General features: G+C 48.8%; 1 protein-coding gene across 3 annotated transcripts in view; it reads left to right on the top strand.

Moving 5' to 3' along the window:
• The window catches only part of ASTN1 (astrotactin 1), a 287,138-nt gene that overhangs the window by 198,499 nt on the left and 65,263 nt on the right, over window positions 1-23,376 (top strand). For all 3 annotated transcript variants that reach the window (XM_079107250.1, XM_079107251.1, XM_079107249.1), the window contains exons 12-16: window positions 8,226-8,392; window positions 11,519-11,713; window positions 12,993-13,120; window positions 19,303-19,407; window positions 21,188-21,376. In XM_079107250.1, the coding sequence (XP_078963376.1) occupies window positions 8,226-8,392; window positions 11,519-11,713; window positions 12,993-13,120; window positions 19,303-19,407; window positions 21,188-21,376 (784 nt within the window). The remainder of the gene's footprint in view (window positions 1-8,225; window positions 8,393-11,518; window positions 11,714-12,992; window positions 13,121-19,302; window positions 19,408-21,187; window positions 21,377-23,376) is intronic.

The following is a 23,376-nucleotide window of genomic DNA, read 5'->3' on the forward strand; positions in this document are numbered from 1 at the left end:
TAATTAAGTGCTTTTGTACAACAGGAAGTGTCAGGAGCACCTACCCACAGGTACAGTGACAGGATGAAGAAGTTATGCCAGAAAAGGTAGAGAAAAATGTAAATACAGACATGATCCGGGCGGGGCCACGCCAGCTCTGTCCTGCTGCTCCACAGTGTGCTTCTGCTTCCTGTTCAGTGCTGTGGACTTCGGCCACCCTTAAAAATGCCATGCTCTCAACTGGCAGGAGTATTTGAGCTGGGTAGACCAGGCTGTGGGCACGGCATGGGTGTGGAGATGGTACGGACCCTGCTGGCAGATGAGGCAGGACAGCGGAGGCCGCCAGAGGCTGATTCCATTCTGTGGGTTGCTCTCCCACATCAGCACAATGGTCAGTGTCCAGCCCTCCTCAAGAGAAGAGAGGGAGCAGACAGAGTTGGCAAGGAAGACGTGCCAAGGGGAGCAGAGGAGAGGGAGAAGGCAGGCATTGAGACGCGTAACCCTTCGGTGCTGGGAAAGGGCCAGGAGCTCCCGCTGCCCCACCCGCTTTCCAAGCTGGCTGCTGGGCTGTGAGGGGACCCAGAGCAGGGGACGCTTGAGGACACTGAGTGCCATCGGCACCCTCCTGCCTCCATCTCTAGCCCCTGATCTCTTCAGGAAGTTGCTCTGTATCAAAGACAAATATGAAGCAGGCCTGTAGGGGGAGGTCTCCCAGCCCCGAGGCTCCCAGACTGTTGCCAAGTGGACCAGCACGGACGGACCCGAGGAGGGAGAGCTTGATAAAGAAAAGGGGAAAGGGAGCTGGGGGCTCGGGGCGCCAGCAGGCGATCGTAGGAGGGGCCAAGGACAGAGAACCATCAGGAAGGAGACCGAAATGTGCTTGTTAGGTCCTGCCTTCCACAGCAGCCGGAGGTAAGCCATGTCCCACAGGGAGCCCACCCTTGGCAGGCCATCCGCACATCCTGCTCAGCAAGGAGCTCCCCTTCAGGTCCCTCAGGGGACGCCGGTCACTGTCTGCTGGGGCTCCCAGCCAGGACCTTTCCTTTTCTCTTCCACTACCCAGCCTGCCTTTCTTCATCCAGGGCGCAACTTCCATTCCTAATTGCTCTCTGCGGTCTATCTAAGTACTGTCTGGGCACACGCGGGCTCCTCCCAACTCACCCCCATGTGTGTGAGCATGTATCACACACACACACACACACACACACACACACACACACACACACATATACACGCACACAAACACACACATACACGCACGCACACATACACACATGCACATGTACACATATGCACATGAACACACATACATATGCATACACATGCACATGTACACGCACATACATATACATGTACACATACACACAGACATAGACACCACAGACACACACATACACACAATACTCACAGACATACACACACACACATACGCACACACATATACGCACATACACACACATACACACAAGCATACACCCACGTACATAAACACACATACACATGCATACACATGCATACACACAGACACACATGTACACACAGAGACACATACATATACACACATACACACACGTGCACACATGCACACACATATACACCCACATACATATACACACATATACATATGCATATGCACACACCCATACACACATACGCACATACATATACACACATACACCCACATACATATACACACATACACATGCATACACACATTTATACACATACACACATGCACCCACATACATCTACATACATTTACACACATACACACATTCACACACATACACATACACCCACATACATATACACACATACACATGCATGCACACATTTACACACATACACAATACACCCACATACATATACACACATACACACATTTATACACACATTCACACATACATATACACACATACACATTCACACACATATACACGCACACACACATACACACGCATACACACATACATGCATACACACATTTACACACATACCCACATACATACACACATACACTCAGACACACACACACACACACACACGGGCGGGTTCTTCCTCTCTTGCTACGTCTGTGAGCCTCCCTGACCCCTTGGGTACGGGAGCCTGTCAGAGGTCTGGTGCTGATCCCAGCCCCTCCCGCTTGGCACACAGCTGAGCGGATGGAGTGCTGCACTTCTAGCGCTGGTCTGTGAGACGGCTAGCAGGAATAGTTCTTATGAATATGCATTTGCGATGAAGCTGCTGCATTTTAGAATTGGAGTCACCGCAGAAAGTCACTCAGTTATACCAGGATGTGGTATTTGCATAATACTTTGAAGTCACTAGTCCACGTGGCTCTGGAGGAAGGAGCAGGGCTGATTGGCAGACACATCCATTTGGTTCCTCATTGGCTGTGAAGCATATGATCCCTGAGGCAGGACTGAGCGCTGAGAGCTGATGTGTCACATCCTGATGCTTATGACCCTACTGAGAAAAAGATTAGGGACTTGACTTTGAGCCTGACCTGACTCCACTGGGCATGGTACTGTCTTCAGGCCCTGTTGTGTTAGTAAAGAAAGTCCCTTGTCATCCAAAGATAGACCACAGCAAAGTCACCAGCTGCACCAACTGCCATCTGAGGGCCCCCTTCCCCCTCTCCACATAAACACTTCCGTCCAGTCCTCTGGGTACTGATCTGAAAGGCTTCCCAACAAAAGCGTCCTCCCTTGAACAGAGAAAGAGATGAGAAACACGGAGCATGTTGACAATTCAGGAACCTGGGCAGGGCAGCGGTGTGGCAAGGCGGAGGCTGAGTGGGCCTGGACGCTTCTCTGACTTAATTCAAGCCAGACAGGAGGGGTTCGCGCTGGTGTCCAGGGGCTGCTTCCCGCTTCTTTCCGGGAGGGGCACATTTTGGTTTTGATGGGCTCCCACAGGGTTCGTGGCCACCCAGTTAATTGCCCTGTTGCTTGTGAAGTCTTCAAGGACAGGAACCAAATGCCTGTTAAAGGCACAGGTTTGTATAAACCACGATCGCTCCATTACAAACCGAGTGCCCTCCAGAGCTGGGGATCTTGGAAGGAGGGTCCCCAGCTTGTGGCTCGCCACCCACTGCTGATGACCCAATCTTACCTGTTGTCGTAACGTTCAAGATGGGCTGTGGTCCCCACCCATGAAGCCCAGAGCAACCGTTCCAGGTTCTGTAGAGCACTAGGGGGTCCTTCAAGGGTGCTGTATTATCATATTCCTGCTTGAACGATCGCCAAGAGTTTAGTGACTTAAAGCTCCACAAGTCTAGCATCTCACAGCTCTGTGAATGGGAGTCCCCTGGGCCAACATCCAGGGTCGCCAGGGCTGTCTTCCTTTCAGCGATACCTAGGGGGAGTCCACCCGCTGGCCTTTCCCCCCTCAGAGCCCACCCACGTTGCTGGCTAGGGTCAGCGGCACTGCCTTTTCCTGACCACTCTTCTGTTCAGTGTCCCCTTCTCTCTCCCCATTCTGCCTCCCTCTTCCACTTTTAAGAGCCCAGCATGATCCCCTCATCTCAAGCTCCTTCACCTACTCACTTCTGCTGAGTCCCTTTTGCCATGGAAGGTGATAGGTTCCCAGGTTCCTGAGATTGTGCTAGACACAAATCTGGGGGTCCCTCTGCAGTGGCTGGCAGGAGGGTGGAGTAGGTTGGTAGGCAGGATGCCCCGCTCCCAGCTTTGACGGACCTCTTCGTTCTTATCAGCCTGTCAGTGAGGTTCAATGGGAAACTAGGTTTGAACGTTTGAAAGTGATTTCTTACGCTATTCCAATAAAAGGAGAAATAAAAAGCCAATGTTTCAAATGCTCCTTCCTCATCTTCACACTCATCCTGCAAGTGTCCAAAATTTTTAAAATGTCTTTGCTTTGTACGATGTGGGAATGTACTTGATGAGCAGGCTGTGTCCATGCAGGGCCAGGAGAGGTCGGTGGCCACGCTCTCCTGTGTGTGGGGCACGTGACCTTCCTTGCCAGAGCACTGTGCTCTAATGAGCTTTGAATTACCCAGTGACCTGGCTGCCCTTCCCTCCACATGCTGTCCACGATGGTTGCCCATGGAATGTGTCAGTTCACCTCTCCCAGAGCACAGATGTGTACAGACCATTACAGATGTCTCTCTCTCTCTCTCTCTCTCTCTCTCTCTCTCTCTCTCTCTCTCTCTCTCTCTGGAATAATAAGGAGAAGAAAGTGCCTCAGAGGCTTCTAGAAGACTTGGGATGGGGGCTATCACAGCCTGAAATAGACATTTAACTCCCTCCAACTTGCCCCCTTGGGAGAAGTCCTGTGTGGCTTGGGCCTGCTTGTCAGAGCCCAGCAAAAGTTGGGAAGATCATTATTCGTGAAAGAATAAGATTGCTAGCTAGTAAGAGAAGCCTGTGTCGGGTGGGAATTCGGGCTGCATGTTGGATGACTCATCCAGGTAGGGTGGCCGGCGAGGCTGCAGGAGTCCATCCCTCTTCTCCCAGGGGCTCTGAACACGCACGCTCATGGCCCATCACTCACAGACGCCCGCCAACAGCATTCACTTGGTGATCTGGCGCCGAGGTGTGTGTGTTGAGACTCAGGAAGATTTCACCAGCCTCCTGGGTGATTAATCAACCAAAATCATCAGTAAGAAAAGAAAGGAAAGATAGCCAGGAAAATGAGTCGAATTGGGAAAACCATTTTAATGTCATTAGCAAATTAGGCCTTGGACCAGTAATAAGTCAAGAAGCCATGAGCATCTCATGAAAGATGATTAACCTTGTGAATTTTAGGGGTCACAGAAATATGAGCTCATTTATTAGACCTTCTTGAAGGTGGGAGGGCTACTGCCATAATGAATGGAGTTTTCTTCTTAAGCCTGTAGTTTATAAAATCCCTGGGCCTGCTGAATGTGACCTACGCAAGGCAGGGTTAACACATGACCTTGGGGCTCTCTCTCTCTTTCCAGGAACAAGTGGAGGGACTGTCCACAGCCAGGGTGAGAACAGCCAGTCCTTGCAAACAGATAATCCAGGCTCCTCCTGGAGGCAGGATTTGCCCTGGCAGCCGGGTTCTGGCTGCAGTGACTTCTAGGAAGGGGCCTGGTTTGGAATCTTTAGCTTCTCCATAGTTATAGAGTTGGAGGAAGCCTAGAGTGTAACTATAATAGCAGAAGGAACAGTCACCAAAACAAAAAAAGAGGAAAAGAAAAAGAAAAAGAGAGAAATGTATACCATGGGAAGCTTGGCAGACTAACTCCCTGCAGAGGGGATGCTCTGATTCCCAAGGGTTAAGAAGAAAACTCACTTCCCTTTCAGACCTTTTCCCTGTAAAGTCCTACTCTGAATTGTAACCCAGCCTGCTATAGTGCAGTAAAGATAACTTGTCAGGCCTCAACACCGTCACTCTGCACAGTTTGCCATATTTTGCCCTAAAATATTTGCACCCATGATATGGTGTGTGTTTGTACATGTGTGTGTGCACATGTGACAAGAGTGAAAGAGACAAAGAGACCAAGATTATTGGGTGGAGTCTACAAGTCCATAATGGACCTGAGAATAAGCTCCAGGAACGCCTTAAAGCAATCATGCGTCAAACCCACAGGGTCGATTCACTTCATTGACACACTGGCTTCATTGCTTTGGGCCTCCGGTAAATCCAGGTTTATCTCACCTGGGGAGCAAAATGGAGGAACGGAAGAGACACACAAGTTTGGGGTCAGACAGAGCCTGGCCCAGAGTCTGCTGTGCCACCCCTGTGACTATAAAGGAGCTGCTTAGTCTTTCTGAGTGTAACTCTGCTCATCTGTAAAATGGGAAGGGAGAGTAGACCTGTGTTGTTGGGACTGCATATATACAGGTGATCTATGACCTGCACCAAGAATTGCCTGATTCCTGAGAGCTGTGATTGTTACTTTTAGCTTTGATTATAAGAAAAAAATAAAATCTCCGACTTGTACCAGGCAGCTACACCGCCTTCTCTCCAGATCTCCTGAGAAACCATAAATGTGGGGTGTGCTTTGAGACAGCAGTGGTCACCTAGGCACTGGGGCCAGGCAAGATGTGGACATGTCAGGTTTCGGAATTCTGGGACAAAACCTCCAGCTCATGTTTTATTCAGTGAAGTGTTTGTCAAACACCACGCTTGATGGAGCATTCTGGAAAGAAGCAGGTGGTTGGGAAGATGGGGAGCCCTGGCTGGCGACTGAGGTAGCAAGCTGGTAAGAGGGGTGAACCGTGTGAGGTGGATAACAGGAGCCTGGCTAGACTAGCTTCATCTCTGCTTGATGGCTTCTGGCAAGCTCTGTGGAAGCCAAAAGCTAAAACAGCTCTGCAGCCACCAGGGCAGTCCATTTCATTGCATCCCAACTCTGTTGTGTCTACCAGCATCTGCGCTGGACAGCCAGGCAGTGCTGAAGCCAGCTCCCTTCTGGTGTCGCATCTGGCCTAACAGCTGGGTGGCCAAGGAATTCGCTGGGTGGGGGGCTCACAAACCTGGGGTGCCATCCTCAGCTGCCTCTTCTTGTTTACCATCATCAGGAACATCTGGGTTCACACCACAGGGGGCAGACCTTGGAAACTTCTTTAAATGCTGTGGCCTTCTAGCACTGCAGGCACCTCCATGGGAAGAGAAGGGATGGGCCAGGCTGGGGGTCTGGCGGGTCCACAGGGTGTTGTTTGTTTGGTAAATTGCAGAATTAGTGTCAGCAAACAGCACACATCCTGCTGCGCTCTTTGACTGGAACGGAGGGGGAGAGGTGGGTTTGCAGAGGCTCATCTGCAGCAGCTCTGGACCAGCAGGCCAAGGAGCTTGGCAGCCAAGAGGAAGAGCAAGCCCGCATCAGGAGGGAGGGGCCGTGTTTCCCACTGTTCCACCGGGTGTTCCAAGTTGTGTTTGGGTTTGGTGAAGGGTTTGCAGCTGACAGTGTGTGTATAACACAGTCATTAGAAGTCCAACCTAAGGGGTCGAAGCGGGACAGACCCCCAGCTCCCACCCACTCCAGCTGCTGAAGCGCAGGCACGTCATTCGCCTCCTCCCAACCTGTTAGGAAGGATCAGCTCTCACACACAGGAGCAGACCGCAGGAGCAGGATGGCAAGAGTCCCCGGCTTTGAAAGGAAGCTCAGAGCAAGGAGGGACTCGTGAATTAATTGGCAATGTTAATGGTTTCCTTATCTCTAAATGGGGATAATACAGGGTGGTGTGAGATAAAATGCCCTGAGAGTACTTAGCACCGTGGTGGCGGGAACCTAAGTGTTCAGTAAACAGTGTTGAGTCACGGACTGAGTGATTGACGGAGCAGCCCTCAGGACTCCACAGCAGCTGCCAGGAGCTTAGTTGTGGCCCTGTCATGAGCAGCTGTGTGACCTTAGGAAAGCTGACCTCTCCAACCTCAGTTTCCTCATAGGTCAAAGGGGGGTGCTCGCAATTCTTGCCCACCAGGCGTCATGGGGACTGAGTGAGCCAGCGAGGCCGCCCACTGCCTGGCGTGGGTGGCGCAGGTGCTGCGTGGTGAGGCAAGCCCCGGGGGCTTCCCTGGGATCTGCCCTCTCCGCTCGGACTTTCTCCCTTGCTTCATTCTGGGGAGTTGATTGAGGATGAAGTAGTAGAAGAGGTCAGTATTTCACATTAAGAGGTTTTGGCTCAAAGTCGGGGGCAGCACCCTTGGGTGCCCCTCTGGCCAGTGCCCTTGTCTGTGTGTCTTTCAGGGGGCATCCGCGGTGCTGGAAGGGATGAGCATGAGTGCAGGCAAAGCCCCCTCCAGGGTCGCAGGAAAGGCCGCTCCCACTTCAGGCTGGAAGCCCTGGCTCCGCCCTTCCCTCCTGCTCTGCGGCCTGGTATCCACACTGAGTGCTTTGAACGTGGAAAAAGTTATCTTAAGCTGAGTCCAAACAGCAGCCTCCCTTCCCTCACCGACAGGAATGCCTTCCGAGACTTATTTTTTTCTTTACCTCTGGACTATCTCCTCCACTCTTCTGTGGCCAGCGGGGATGGCCTCGAATCTGTCTCACAGCAGGGCACCCCTCCCGCCTATTCAGAGGACAAAGCAGCCTTAATGCACATGTGTATGATTATGCCCAGAGAGAAGCAAGGTGTCAAAAAAGGTCCTTTGCTTTTTAGTGGCATCTAGGGCAGAGGAAAAGTCACAGATTGCATGTCGGTGTTAAGGGTTTCCAGGCCCAGTGCTAAATACAGGTGTCAGTGGTTGTGTTCCGGTGCAGGACCCGGTCCCCTGATTCACCCACCTGTGTGGATGCTCTCTGCTTGTGCCAGTGCCCGTCGGGACTCAGCCCCATGAAGGACAGCTCAGGCTGCTATGACCGCCACATCGGGGTGGACTGCTCGGATGGCTTCAATGGCGGCTGTGAGCAGCTGTGTCTCCAGCAGATGGCGCCCTTCCCGGACGACCCCACCTTGTACAACATCCTCATGTTCTGCGGGTGAGTGAGCGGGACCAGAGGCTTGCTGAGGCGGGGGAGGGCAGAGGCCCCGTGGAGAGTCCTTGTGAATGAGTTGCTTATCCCTGGCCAGCCCCGAGGCCTGTGGAAGGACCCGCAGTTCAGGCGGAGCCCTCTAGAGTCTGAGCTGGGAGGACCCCTAGGCAAGTCTGGCCCACCGGCTGGGTGTGAGAACCCAGCCTCTTTTACCTGCAAGGGAGAATTAGTCACATGGTTTGCTTAACTCATGGCCTAATTAAGCCAGAATGTTCCAGTGTGCTTTGTGCAACTATGTTAATTAAGGCTTTGTGACAAAAAGCATTTGGTGATCTAAAACTTGGAAAAGATTGGGTGAAACTGATCAATTATCAAAGAAAGGAGTAGCGAAAGCTTCTCCACGTTCAAGGCCCAAAGTCCCAGCACTTTGCGGCCAGCCTTCCTCAGGCGACGCATTTCCTCAGTGTAAGCCCTTCACGGTTGGTGGACCCTCACCCACTTGCTCCTTAAGCTCACAGATAGCTCTGGGAGGGTGTGAGGGCACAGGGCAGGCAAGGCCAGCCCATTCCCCAGATGAGAAAACTAATGCCCAGTGAGGTTGACTTCCCAAGACTGGGGACTTAGTAAGTGGGAAGATTAAGACCAGATTTCAGGCCTCCTCTGATTTTTTAAAAACTTCTACAATTTTTTCAAAACTTAAATTTATATCACCGAGTGGAATTATATTCAAAGACATTTTCATGCTATATTTACAAAGTAAATATTTATCACATTCAGCTATACCCATCATTTTCTTGCCTCCCTCTCCCCTCTCTCTTCCTGCGAGTCAGGCAGAGAGTACTTACTCCAAGCCAAATGCCCTGCTGGCCACTGGGCTGCAAAGAGGAGTAGCACTGAGTTCTTGCCTGCCAGTAGCTTGCAAGGAAAATCAGGGCTGGGTGCAGTGACGCACATCTGTAATCCCAGCGACTGGGGAGGCCGAGGCAGGAGGATTGCAATTTCAAGGCCAGCCTCAGCAACATGGCGAGGCTCTAAGCAACTTATTGAGACCCTGTCTCAAAAAAATAAGTAAATAAATAAAAAGAAGACTGGGGGATGTGACTCAGTGGTGAAGCACACCTGAACCCCCAGTGACCAAAAAAATCAGTGTTTCTAGTAATAAAACTCTCTAGTTGTTCTAAAAGGCAGTACCTGCTGAATAATTATGGAAAGGTTGTTCAGTGGAGTTGTAATGTTATTTTATTGTATTTTTTATTTCTTCACAACTGAGTAATTTTCATATTTAGTTTCTCATAAAATCCCATTCTATAAATAGAAGCTGTGCTAAAGTATAATGATCTCTATAATAACCAGGCTGACCCACTTCAATTTATAGAAGTCCACTCAGACAAAGTTACGCCCCTTTTTGTTTAATGAGTACATATCTGGGCACCTCCTTGGGCTGGGAGCTAGTGAGGGGCAGACCTGTGAGAAGCAGCAGGAGCCAGCTCTGGTCTCTCCCTCAGAGAGTCTTCAGGGGGACCCAGGACTAGGAGGAGGGGCGCTGGGGTCACGTGGAAGGGGAAGCAGTCAGGATGTTCAGCGTGTCCTGGAGAGGAAGCAGTCGATTTCAAAACCTTTTCCCGGAAACTCCGTTTACACACAGCTCAATGAAGGGGCCACGGCACTATCTTCGGTGTCAGGCTTCCAGGCTCTGCTAGAGCCAGGGAACCCTGGAGTGCGGGTCTGAAGGCACATCTGCTCCCTGGGCTAAGGTGGCAGGACCTTAGCTGTGCCTTCTTTCCTGTTTAATCAGAACCAGGCACATGTGTGCATTTAGTGCTCTCCAAGATGCTATGCACCGCCTGGCAAAGAAGGCCTGGATTTGAGGGTTTTATATAATGACCAGCTCACATGCACTTAAAGAGCTCTGCTCACACCTATTCACACAAATATATAAACGATAAATGGGAAAAACTAGCAGTTAAAGTTGTATCACCACAGGCCTCATTGCACCTTTGCTGCTAATAATAGCAACATACAAAGAGTACTAGCTGTTTATAGGGCTATGTCTTAGTTCTTACGTCAAGTGTCTTGAAGTCAGAGAGGTTACTCAACTGGTTTAAGATCACCCAGGGAAGAAGACAGTCCTTGCTATTACAGTCTTGCTCCCCATTACTTGAAACCACGATCATTTGTTCTTCTATGTAGGACAGAGGTCTTTCTAGTATTACAACATTTACTGTACATAGTGATAAATGATGTGTTTTAATGTCATGAGCACCTTTAAATTCTAAGTCTGTTGTATTTTTAAGGAGAGAACCCAATTAAATCAACATTCTTTTTCAATGACAGTGTTGTCAAAGAAGTAGTTCCCACCTGAGCTAACAAATACATGTTCTCCATAATATAACTACAAGTAAGGTCCAAATGATGATTTATGAGTCACTGACCCAGGTTTACCAAATTAGCATCGCTTTCCCAGTACAGAAGCTGTACCTGCCTGGGGGGCGGGCACCAGGAGGCAGCTCTCAGCTACAGTGCATGGGGTAGATGCCCTGCATCTGTTTAGTTCAGGGTGGCTACTCCGGGTAGAGGGGAAGTTGGCCTGGGTTGATCCTGTGTTTGGATACATCCAAGCAGAGCACAGCGAGGAGATCATCCATCTTCCTGATTCTGAGTTGAGTTGTCAGAGGACCAGATTAGAAAGCTATGAATTTCTTAAGCACAGTGTTGTTCCTTTTGCTGCCAAATGACTCTCCTGACGAATATAGAACCTGGTCGTACAGAGTGCTTGTGAGAAAAGCTCTAGTATATCTTGGATTTAAATGGTTAACTCATATTTACAACCTTGTCTCCCATGAATCTTCTTTGGGAAATCAGGTAACTCTTAGGAAAGAGAGCACTCCAAAGTTCTGAGAGACCTAACTTCAAAGGAAAGGAAAAAATTTGGTATGATCACATTATGGAGGGAGCCTGCATCTAGAGGCTTAAGAAACTCACTTATAAAGGGGTCAGAAGCGAAATGGGATAGTCCTAATCTTTGGCCATTTCCATTCTCTCAAAGGCATCTCTTCCCGAGTGGTTGAGCTGATGGGCCAGCATAGCTCTTAGATGGACTAACTTCTTATCTTGAGTTGTCCACCGCATTAGGTGCATCGAGGATTACAAGCTTGCTGTGGACGGACGCTCTTGCCAGCTCATCACGGAGACCTGCCCAGAGGGAGGCGACTGTGGGGAAAGCAGGGAGCTCCCCATGAACCAGACTCTCTTTGGGGAGATGTTCTTTGGTTACAACAACCATTCCAAGGAAGTGGCCTCTGGACAGGTGCTGAAAGGAACATTCAGGTGAACCTCGTGTACACACAGAAGTGATTATTCAGGGCTGTCCGCGGAGCTTCTCTGAATTGCTTTATATGCACCCTAAGTTTTGTATCCTGGAGCAAGGTAAATGTCAAGTGCCGAAGGGGTTAGGTCCTGTTCTCACCGTGCTGCTTCTCCAAGGTAACATTCTTCAAGAATCCAAAAACCATGCTTCCTCCAGGTGAAGAGTAAAGTATAAAGTGAGATTTTACCTTGCTCAGGTGTGGGCTGAAAGGTTTTGTAAGAAAGCTACCCCCGAATGCCCCAAGTTCCATCTTGCCTCTGAAGAGAAGACTCAGCATGTGAGTCGGTCTAGAAGAGCAGTCCCCAGACTGGGAGCCAAGGACCCCTGAGGTCCCTGCGCCCTGGGGGACACCCTAGCTCCTGCCTTTTCCATCTGCAGAAAGGCCAGATATTCTTCCCGTACTTAAGCAATACACTGTAATACATGAGATTTGGTAATGAGGATCTAGTTGCCTTTTATTGAGTCAGACATTCTAAAAATTTCCAAAACATGTACAAGAATGCCCTACCGATCATTCATATTCAATAGACTTATTGTGTTTTTAAGTGAATTAATTTTAAAGTTTCTATTTTAATTTCTAACACAGAAAATAGTGACAGATATAATTAGAGCTTTCTTACATAATAAAGTTACTTGGGACCTTCAATCATTTTTACGAGTATAAAGGGATCCTGGGAACGAAATAGTTCAAGTAAATTTACTTAGAATATCTGTACGAGGTTCTCGGTTTGACCTCTGTCCATATTTTACCTTGGCTCTTTGAATGCATCTTCCTCAGATCCTGTGGGGAAGTGTCATCCAAGAGAGGATGGTGACAATGACGCTGTCACTGGTACCATATGGACCAGCCTGACAGCAGCCCAGGTCTAGACTCTTACAAGCAAACTGAGGGTAAATTTCCAAACTAGTTCTTACAACAACGTAGAGCAGACTTCGCAGGTTGCTTCTGCTTTGGGGTCTGGGATGGTTTGCCAAAGCCAAGAAATATGGCCGAAGTCTGTCTTCACTGTGGCCCAGAGATGAGACCGAGTGTTGGAGATCTTGTTGAGCAGGCAGGGAGCAAGACTGGGATGAGAGGCAGGGAGGAGCATTCCCTACCCTTCACATATTAAATGGGGCTCAGGGTGAGGGGAATGTGTGGGTCCAAATATGACTTTTACGTTTCTGTTGAAATAAAATGCCCCGCTGGGGGCGGGGCTCAGCTGGATGCTCAGAAATGAAAGTATGCCCTGTTTCTAGGCAAAACAACTTTGCTCGTGGTTTAGACCAGCAACTGCCAGATGGGCTTGTGGTGGCCACTGTCCCCTTGGAGAATCAGTGCCTGGAGGAAATCTCAGAGCCCACCCCAGACCCCGACTTCCTGACTGGTGAGTGCCTCCCCTCAGCCAGCGAAAGCCAGGCAGGGGTGTGGCTTCAAAAATCAAGACTTGACCTTGCTCTTCTGGTTTCTGAGCCACTGGTTTCTTTGATATATAAATGCTCACTTATAACACGGAACACTCTTAGGATTATTTGTCAGTAAAATTGTGCATATTATCATATAATCACCTGCAGAATGTTTGTCATAAGATCTTTGCTTAGTAGTTTCCCAGGGATGCTTTGAAAACAAATGAGATAATAGAAGGTGTGGGTGGAGTCGGCGGAAATAACCAGGTCACAGAGGCAGAGAGGAGCTAGGTTGCCACTATCACCTAAATATGTGTTATTGCTGCTGTAGGGACCCCTGGGAATACTGATGGAGCCATGCGGAGAAATAAAAATGGTAGCGTTCTGGGGCGGGGCTGGGGCTCAGTGGTGGAGCACTCACCTCGCACGTGTGAGGCCCTGGGTTCGATCCTCAGCACCGAATATGAATAAATAAATAAAATAAAAAGATATTATGTCCACCTACAACTAAAAAGAATTTTTAAATGAAAATGGTAGGGTCTGATGTCAGTGGACCCTGGGTTTGAGTCCTAGCTCTACTACTTTGGGACTGTGTGGCTGTGTGACATCAGACAACATCATCTCTCCAGCCCTCGGGGGGCACTGTCATGAGTTGGGGGTGGGATACCTGTGTGTCCCTGCTGCTCTGAGCTGGGGTGCTCTCCCTCTGGGCCCCCTGTGGAACTCGGGTGTGGGTCGATCAGAAGAAGTGGGAACACAGGGTACACTCCTCCCTCTGTGCCTCTGAAGACTCCTAGCTGGTACCTCCTGGGCCAGAGGAGAGACCTTAACGTACCCACGCTGTACCTGGCGGGGAGCGTCACTTGCTGAGGAGAGATGTGAGGGCCACTGCTGTTGGCTTTGTCTTTCCCTCCCTCCCTCCCTGACTCCTAAGTTCCTTAGTCCGGGCTCACTTTCCTTCGTTTTTCCTTTTCTAAAGAATGGGGTGGGCTGAGGGCAAGCCTTCTCCAGATTTCACAGGCTTTGAGGTAGGTCCCCCTGAGGCAGTGCTGCATGGTGGTCAACAGGGTGGGCTCCGGAGCCCAAGTCCCTGGCACAATTACTCATTTCTGTGTGATCTGGGCAAGTTACTTAACTTCTCTGTGCCTCAATTACCCATAGGTATTATAAATCTTATAGAATTGATATGAAGAACAAATAAATTCATGTTAGTAAAGTTCTTAGAACAGCTCCTAACACATACTGAAATCCATGTTTGTGAACTAAATCAGTGTACCAAGAAGGAAATTAGTATGAAAATTACCAAGTGGTTTCTTCCTCATTGGACAAGAACTTAGAAAACAATCTATTCTGGACCAACCATAATTCTCTTCAAAAGATGAACAGACTCTGTAAAGATTAATACACATATAAACGCACACACAGAAATCAAACTGCAGCCTCTGGACTGTCCCTAAAGCCTCTGTCTCTGGCATTAGGGAATCTGGTTTCCTGCCTGTACATGGTTAGCTGAGAAGCACCTCCCAGATGTGTGTGCAGGGCCTTGTGCTGGGTGGGGGGCGAGGTGGACCCTACAAACAGGGCAGGTTCTGCACCACTACAAAACCACTTGCCTCGGTTCCAGACCCTCCAGAACCCCCCGCACACTTTATGACTTATTGGCTGAGGGCAGATTCCATCTCATTTATCAGACCAGGAGGACACCAGGGTAGTTCTGGACGATACCTGGAGCTCTCTAGGAGGGGCCAGTGGATGGAGCAGAATAACATCAGAGGAACCCGCTTAGATCTGCTACTTGGGGAATAAGGAAGAGACCCCCAAATTGGTCCTCCTTCACAAAGAAATTTCCTTCTCCCCATGCCCTTGGGCCTCTCCTAATACAGCTTATTGCAGGGGACAGGGAGGGAAAAAAAAAAATAGAGAAGCTGTCCAGATAAGACCCTGCCATCTTCCCTGTGTGAGGTGTAAAGTCCCGCACTCCTGACCGCGAGGCGGGAGCGCTTCCTGACCTGATGCTCTGCTTTTAGCCTATTTTGGTCAGGACATGGTATCACTTAGGCCAAGAGCATGCCCTTCCTTTGACATAAGCAGGAATGAGCTTGTTTCTAAATACCAGAGTGACCAGAAGGATTGATGAAGGAGAGAGCTGACCAAATTTCTTTGATGTCATCCTTCCAGTTGTAAAGTTACATTTTAATGGTAACTTTCCTGAAAGGCATACAGTGAATTTCGTATCATTTCACACTCTATTATTATAGGTCATAGTTCCCATAAACTTATAAGCAAGAGAGGATGTTTAAAGCTAAAGTGAGCTTCAGAATCTTCTATATCAGCATTTGCAAGCTTTATTTATTTTTTTCATGAAAAATCCAAGTTCCATTCACAAATGGGTCTGTCTTCAAATACATTTGGAGAGACTATTGTCCTCTTTGCTATCTGTATCACCTTAGCATTAGAAAGAGATTCCTGTGGGAGAAGACATCCTTTTCACTTTATTGAACCTAACAATTCCCAAACCTGCTTAACCAGAGAGTTCTTTTCACCCGCAACCTCTATTTCCACCTGGCAGAACTGGTTAAAGAACACGCTGGGAGACACCGATGAACGTGTCTTTCCTTGCTTCGTCACAGTAATACGTGAGCACGCGGAGCTTCGTGGGTCTGCTTGTTGTTGCATGCTGCGTGCAGATACCGCAGGCCCACCCAACGAGAACAGGCAAAGGCTCTTCATTCTGCTCTGGCTATAGCAAGGGACGTGCCCGTCATCACTTGTGTGGTGGCAGAACCCAAGGGCAGGCAGAGGAGTGAGAACGGCAGGGTTTCAGGTGGACTGGAGGCTGTTGGCCTGGGACATCCCATGCCACTGATGAGGGGTACACCTTTGGCTGTTGGTGGCTGGACCTAGGAAGTGGGAGCCAGAGGTAGGGAAGCTGTCGCTGGAGATGATGCGCTGGTGGTTCGAGCCCGGTCATTACAGGAGATATCGCTTGGCTCCTTTTCTACCTGCTAGAGTAGTGGGGGGGCTCCTGCAAGTCTGCGCCGTGGACAGTGGATCCGCTTCCTTGATGGGTTATTATAGCCAGCGGGGGTGGTTTCCTGAGCTGGTTGCGACAGATTGTGGGTCTGAGTTTCGTTTTTGTTTAGGCCTGGCTTTTGTCCGTCTGTGCATTCAGTCTTTCAATGGAGACAAAGGAGGAAGTGTGGAGATGGGTGAAGGAGGTGGCTGGGCTGCTGGCCGTATCCACAGTCCTGTTGGGTGCCACAGTCATTGGATCTATTTGAAGATGTAGAACTGTGGACTCTTTGGAACTGCTTCAAGTTCATTTAAAGGAAAAAGACTCTTGGCTTTAATACTTTGGGATCAGATATGCTCCTGATATTTCAAATAAAATAGCAAGAGAAAGCTACTTTTCTTTCCTTCTTTATTCCTTCCTTCCTTCCTTCCTTCCTTCCTTCCTTCCTTCCTTCCTTCCTTTCTTCCTTCCACATTGCACACAGGTCTGTTGAGTCATTAGGTAGAAAAACAAATGATGTTCTTTCTTGAGAAAACATTGCATTTGAAAAAAGAGCCATTCAGCAGAAATGTGTCTCAAAATGATAATAAAATAAAACATTAAACCTGACTGCAAGTCAAGGGCACTCTGAGAAAGAATCATAGGACTCAGCTAGAAAACACACACTTTAAAATACCCTTTTCCTTTTAACTAATGGAAATAGTCTCTGTAAGTAGGCACAGAGAAACATTTCCAAGCTCTAACGGTTATGTAAGTGTCCCCCTGACCCAGTGTCGCCACGTGTGGGCAGCGAAGCAATGGAGTTCCGTTGCGGGGCTCAGGCTAGGCAGATGTGGCAAGCGGGCCTCCCCAGCCCATGCCTGTCCTTCCTTCTCCTCTTCCCCTGTTGATCTGGACTGCCATCTAGGGAGTAATAGCAAAAGCATCGGTTAAGTGCCAGGTGTATACAGCTAGGGGATGGCAGAGGACTGAGAGGAAGAGGAGGAGGGGAGGGGGAGAGGGAGGCAGAGGAGGGGAGGGGGAGGAGATGGAAGCCATCAGTGTGTCCAATGCCTCATCTCTTCTCAAAGTATTCTTGTGCCTATAATTTTCTTTTTGTCACAACCTACCTGTAGAGTAAATGGGATTGCACACTGTCATCCCCACTTTCCAGATATGAAAAACGAAAAGAAATGAGTCGCCTAGCCCCAAATCACACAGTAGGTGGCCATCCCAGATTTGAAAAGGAAGCAAGGGATCATCTCAGCAAGCCTCTCAGTCTTCAGTCAAAACAACTGGAACCAAAATACTCCCTTGGCAGCAGCCAGAGAGAGGAGACTGGCCTGAGAAGCACGGTCATTCAAACAAAGACTGTCGCCTGCCACCGCCTCCCTTGCCTATTCGTTTTCCACTGTGGCGCAAGTCCGACAGAGGGAGCTTTCCCCAAATAAGTTGGGCATCTTTATTGTTTGGACCCGCTGTTTTCTTCATACCTGGGCTTTTCTAATTAACAGCAAAGCCGACACGCTGACATGAGGAGCGGTGGTTCTGAAGGCCACCCACATCTGACATGCTGATGGAACGCACCTGTAAGGGCTGTGACTGAAGCCGTCACGTGTACAGTTAGAACTCCATTTGTATGCTTTTGAAGTTAACATGGAGGTTAAAAGCCAAAACATGCAGTCACATGACTGGTATTGCAAAGCTTAATGCCCTCAAAGAACGTTAGAAAGAAAGAAAGAAAGTGCGGAAAACCTTCTCTTAGTTTTAGGCAACTTATCTTTGACTACATAATATAAAATTTAAGCAATTGATTCACTAAGCACCTTTTCTGACCTTTTTTCTTTTTTTCTTACCAATAATTATTCCCATATGATTCAGACAGAAATGGAAATTTGGTAATTACTCATCTAATTTGATCAGGGTTGACAAGCAGCTAATTAATCCTGCCTACTCTTTATTCAGCTTAGGTATTAAATTAGTTGATTTAGCTTAAAGGAAGCATGGGTCAAAGCAGCAGAATAATTAACTATGTGTGCATTATTGCCATTATAGTTGTATACACACACACTTTATGTACACTATGTGTTATCTAGTTTTATATGTTTTTATATACTATATACAAGTTTACTGTATATGTTTATGTACATATACATATAGAAAAGCATATGTATATTCCTATAACTTACACATATAACAAACATTGGGTATAGAAATGAAGTTAAAATTGGTTCTCTAAACTTAGAAAGGTGATTTTTTTATTTCCTGTGGCCTAATTATTTTGTTTCTCTAGCATGTTATATTTATAGTAATGGTTAGAATTTAAACAGGGCGACACTCTTTCTCCAAAGCACTTAAGGAAGAGCAACCCGCTAATAATCTCTCTAAAGGTCTCAGGAAGGGCTTATTGAGAGTGATCTTGATCAGCTAACTAAGCTTCTCAGAGCCTCTGTCTCCCCATCAGCAAAAGGGGTCCTGTAAGTGCCCCAAACATTGCCTGGCACAGAGATGGCCCTTGATATTTGGCTCTTTCTGTCCCCCTAGTGGTTCAGTCACCCTGACATTGTCCCTTCTGGCAAAGAAAAAAAAAAAAAAAATGAGCTTTATCAGCCTCAGAGTAATTAAAACTTAAATACCAAACACAAATCAGTTAAATGAGACAGAAAAATCAATGCTATCAGATACGTGAGTTGAGTCGATTACTACTACTATTAAAGACAGTAAACTGGCGTGTCGCAGTCAGAGTGTAGTATAAATTCATTATGGGGTGTTGTGGTAGAATTAGTAGGAACCCTGGCCCTGGGCTCAGGCCATCTGGAACCCCATCCCGGCTTACCTCGTGTTTTAGGGACCTGATATAAACAGCCTCTTTGAGCTTCAGTATCCTCATTTATAAAATGCAAATAATAATAACACCCAAGTCACAATGATTCACAAGTCACTTCAGCTGGCTTAATATATGCAAAGCGCTTAGTGAAATGCCTGGCACAGAGCAAAAGTTCAATAAACGATAGCTGTTGTCACTGTGATTCTAGAAATTCTCTTCATCAGAGAACATTTTATCATTTTCTTACAATTCTAATCCTGAACCTAATGGAGTGGGGTTACCTTCCTCCACTAGGGACTTGTGAGCCCGGCTCACACACTGACCCGTGTCTCCTCTGTCCCCAGGGATGGTGAACTTCAGTGAAGTGTCTGGGTACCCTGTGCTGCAGCACTGGAAGGTCCGATCTGTGATGTACCACATCAAACTCAACCAAGCGGCTGTCTCTCAAGGTGAGCCCCTCAGCCAGCGCCCCCCACGCCAGGACACAGGGCACAGCCCCACTGTCCCACTGTCCTGAGCTGCCTGCATGTGGCTACTCCATGTGCACTCTTGAGGACAAATGGCGGGAGTGGTATCCTTTCCCAAGTCAGATCCAACTGCATGTTTCATCCTGAATTGAAGAAGAGATGGGGTGGACCAGCTGGAGCCAGTGACCATTATTGTTTTCTCTGGGGTCCCCCAGCTTGTGCAGAGGGTATTTCAAAACTTACAGGCTTTTCACAAAATGACAGAATACAACATTCCAAACGCAAAGAAAATGATTTAAAATTCCACATAATGACATAAGGAAAACAGGATGGGGTGCGGGCGGGGAGGTGAGAAATAGCCTAAATTTCCTAAAGAGCGAGTGAGTGTGATAGAGAGATGGAGATACAGAGCAACAGAGAAATGCAATTATGTGTAGTAAAACATTCATGGTTTATATTACATATGGAGGGATATGTGAATTACATCTAGTACATTAAGGATTCATGAGTTCTAAACTCACTTAGGGTCTCAGGGTCAGCAAAGGGGAGGTGGCTGGAGTCTTCGGCCATCAAGAGGAAGGTAAATGGTAGAGGACAATGGGAGGATCATGGTGAGAAACGAGATGCACACTTTCAAAGGTAACACTTCCCGAATACACAAAAATCATGCATTAAGGACTAGAACATGTCCACGGGGCAGAAGAGAGCTCAGAACTTTTTCTTTTGAATTTGCAAGAATTCTTGCAAGAGGGGATTAGAGTGAGGACTGTGCCGGAAAAACCCACAGTAAAAACTCCACCATCCACACACTCAATGTGCATATAGCAGAGATGCTGTGCACACCAGGGCTAGGGCTGGATGTCTCTGTTGTGATGGGCCTTTTTAAAGTTATGTAATGGTGTCCCAAGTGATGGGCACTTGGCACCTTAGGTCTCACGCCTGAGCTATTCCACCTTGCCCTGATCCTGTGGGGAAAGGAGTGTCATAGGAAGTTGGCTAGAGACAGAAAACTTTGGATTTGGACGTTTTACCATAGGCCGGCTTGTCTTGTGAGTGTAAATCTCTTAAGGAGCAAAGAACCTGAGGAGATTTGGCTGGAGTGGGTGGGGCTTGGGGTAGAGGCAAGCAGGGTATTTTTTTCCATGGGTCATTTTCAGTCCCTTCCCTTTGGATTTTCTGACATAAAATTAAAGCAGCATGTTCGGGACTTCTCTTCCCTCCCCTCATTGTCTGACCACTGCCTGTGTCTCTGCCTAACGGCAACATCTCACACACTTTTTCGGTCACTAGCCACAGTTGGGGTACGTTTTATGTGTGACCTGGTGATACACATTCCCACCTTCACACATTCCACGAAACCATTCTTCATCTTATGAGGGGAACCACTCTCTGCTAGTATTTGTGTTTCTGCTCTAGACTCTGCTTTCCTTTGTCTTTTTTACAAGGCCATCATTTGACCAGATTACATTGACTTAGTGTCACGACCTGCGAGTGTGTTGGGGGGAGATGTTTACTTAAGGGGTATGGGAGTGGAAATTGGTGAAGCTCTGCTTCACCTGCACAAAGGTAATGGCAGGACCGACAGATGACTGTTCAGGAGCTGAACTGTCTGACCGGTCACGTGGAAACATCACCTGGTAGTCCTAGCCAGCTGTCCCAGGTCGCTTTGGACCACACAGTCACATCTGGGGCTGAGATGCCTGGGGGTCCAGAGCCCACGTGTGAGTCCTCACCCTCCCCCTTGGGCCATGTTCCTCCGTAGCCTTCAGCAATGCGCTCCACTCCCTGGACGGGGCCACATCTCGTGCAGACTTTGTGGCCTTGTTGGACCAGTTTGGCAACCATTACATCCAGGAAGCAATCTACGGCTTTGAGGAGTCCTGTTCTATCTGGTACCCAAATAAGCAAGTCCAGCGGCGACTCTGGCTGGAGTACCAAGACATCAGTAAAGGTGAGTGGCGTGCGCTGCGGCAGCTCCACCCCTGCGGGCGCTGGCGACCCACGCGCTGTCCACACAGCCACCCTGGGGGAGTCCACAGGGGAAGCAGGAGCTCAGATTTCCCATCAGTGCCCTGTGCCCATCCTTGGGGTTTTTAAGGTTTGATCAAATCTCAGAATGAGAATGTCTGGCGGACTGGTGGACGTGGGCCGCTGTCACAGCTGTGTGGTCACGGCGTGACCGCAGGGGGAATCTGCTGAAGGACGGACACCACCATCCCTTCACCACCTGTGAACGACCCTGTCACGGGAGAGGAGAGGGGAGGGAAACGCTCCGTTCCCCCGCCTGCTGCTTCCGAGGGCCCACACGCTGCTGGACAGACATCCCCTCCGAGCAGCTGCTCGCCCTCCTCGCCCCTCCCGGCCCACGTGTAGGCTCCTGCGTCCTGTTGATGTGCGTTGCCAGCACTTCTCCTTTGGTTTAGTGGTCATGTGGCTCTGGGTGACAGCGTCACAACTAAGCCCTCGTCCACGCTCTTAAGAGTTAACATTCGGTCTGAGATGCTACAAGAAATCGGGACGTTTCCGGCCTTTGGAGTGCACCCTCTGGCCAAGGCGCTGTGGTCTGAGGGCCCCGGGCTGCTTTGGAACTGCCAGGCCTTCCTCCTGGGGGTGTCCACGCGGCCTTCCCGTGAGAACGAGCTGTGGTGGGCAACGATGCTCGAGCCAAGGGAAACGGAGGAGTGGCTGGCCTTCAGGCTCAGCCACCCAGGCTTCCTTGGGGACCCGGGCTCCCTGTCAGCAGGATGTGCTCCCATGGCTGAGGTGCTCTTGGTTCTGTGAGCCGGCACACTCTCTCCTCCTCTCCTCTGGCGGGGCCTCCCTCCCAGGAGCCAGAGGTTTGTTTCTGGGCTGCAGTTGCTGCAGGCATTTCCCCCCAAGCCCTGATTCTCCTCAACTTAGTGGAACACCCACAGGCTTCTGGTATCCCTCAAACTTAGGATCCGAACATGTTCAGTTCCAGTCTGCCAAGAGTGGTGTGATGTGAGCGAATGTCGATAAGCCCCCTTCCAGCTGGCAAAGCTTCCTCACCTCTCCTGCCAGGGCCTGGGGACGGAAGCAAAGCCCCTGCGTCCTGTTTGCCATGGTCCAGGGATTGCCAGGGCCTGGGGTTGCTGGACAGGAGAGGCTGACCTTACCCAGAGCTGCTGGTTCTACACCATGCTCCTCTCCGGAGCATGCCAGCATCCTCAAGGCTGAACATGGAGCCGGGGACGGAAGGCCGCCTGCTGCTCTGGCATTATGCCATCCGTTCCTCCATCTCAAGCCCCTCCTGCCACTCAGCTGTTGGACTGGGGAACACTGTCCAGCTGTGGACTTGAGTTCTCTGAAATGTGATTTTCATAACACCTCTTATTCACCTTAAAAGATATTCCCACATTTAGTATGTTTCCTTTAATTATGCCCGACTGGTGAACCCTACTGGACAGGTACCTGTCAACCAGGTCTGCCTCTGTTCCTGAGCCTCACCTGGAAGTTATGGGATTTCTCTAATTTGTTGTTTGGCCTGATTCTAATGATTAAATATCTTTCTCCCCTCTAGGCACTAATTTTCCTTTCTTCCAAACCCCTGCATCAGGCAAGCTACTAATTAAGAATGATAAGTTCACAAGACAAAGGAAGAAGTTCTTCCACTGTTGTGCCCTCAGAGAGGATTGGCAGAGAATGGGACTTTACCCTGGGCTCACAAGGTCCCTGATGGCACTGTCCCTGCCCTGACTGGCCCTTTGACTATGCGTTCGCACCAGCTCTAACTTAAAAATCCTTCTGTGAAAAGGCTTTCTCTATTCTTTGCTCTGTACCTATGACCAGTTACCCAAAATTACTTATAGATTGAATAGGAGAAAAAGTTTTATGTGGTAAAATGAAATGGAAGGGGCACAGGACTTATGGGATAGAAGTTTAGAATTGGCTGAGTGATTTTACTTTAGTCAGTTGATAATCCAGACCACA

The sequence above is a fragment of the Sciurus vulgaris genome (assembly GCF_902686455.1).
Source record: "Sciurus vulgaris genome assembly, chromosome: 12".
NCBI classification, from domain to species: Eukaryota; Metazoa; Chordata; class Mammalia; order Rodentia; family Sciuridae; genus Sciurus; species Sciurus vulgaris.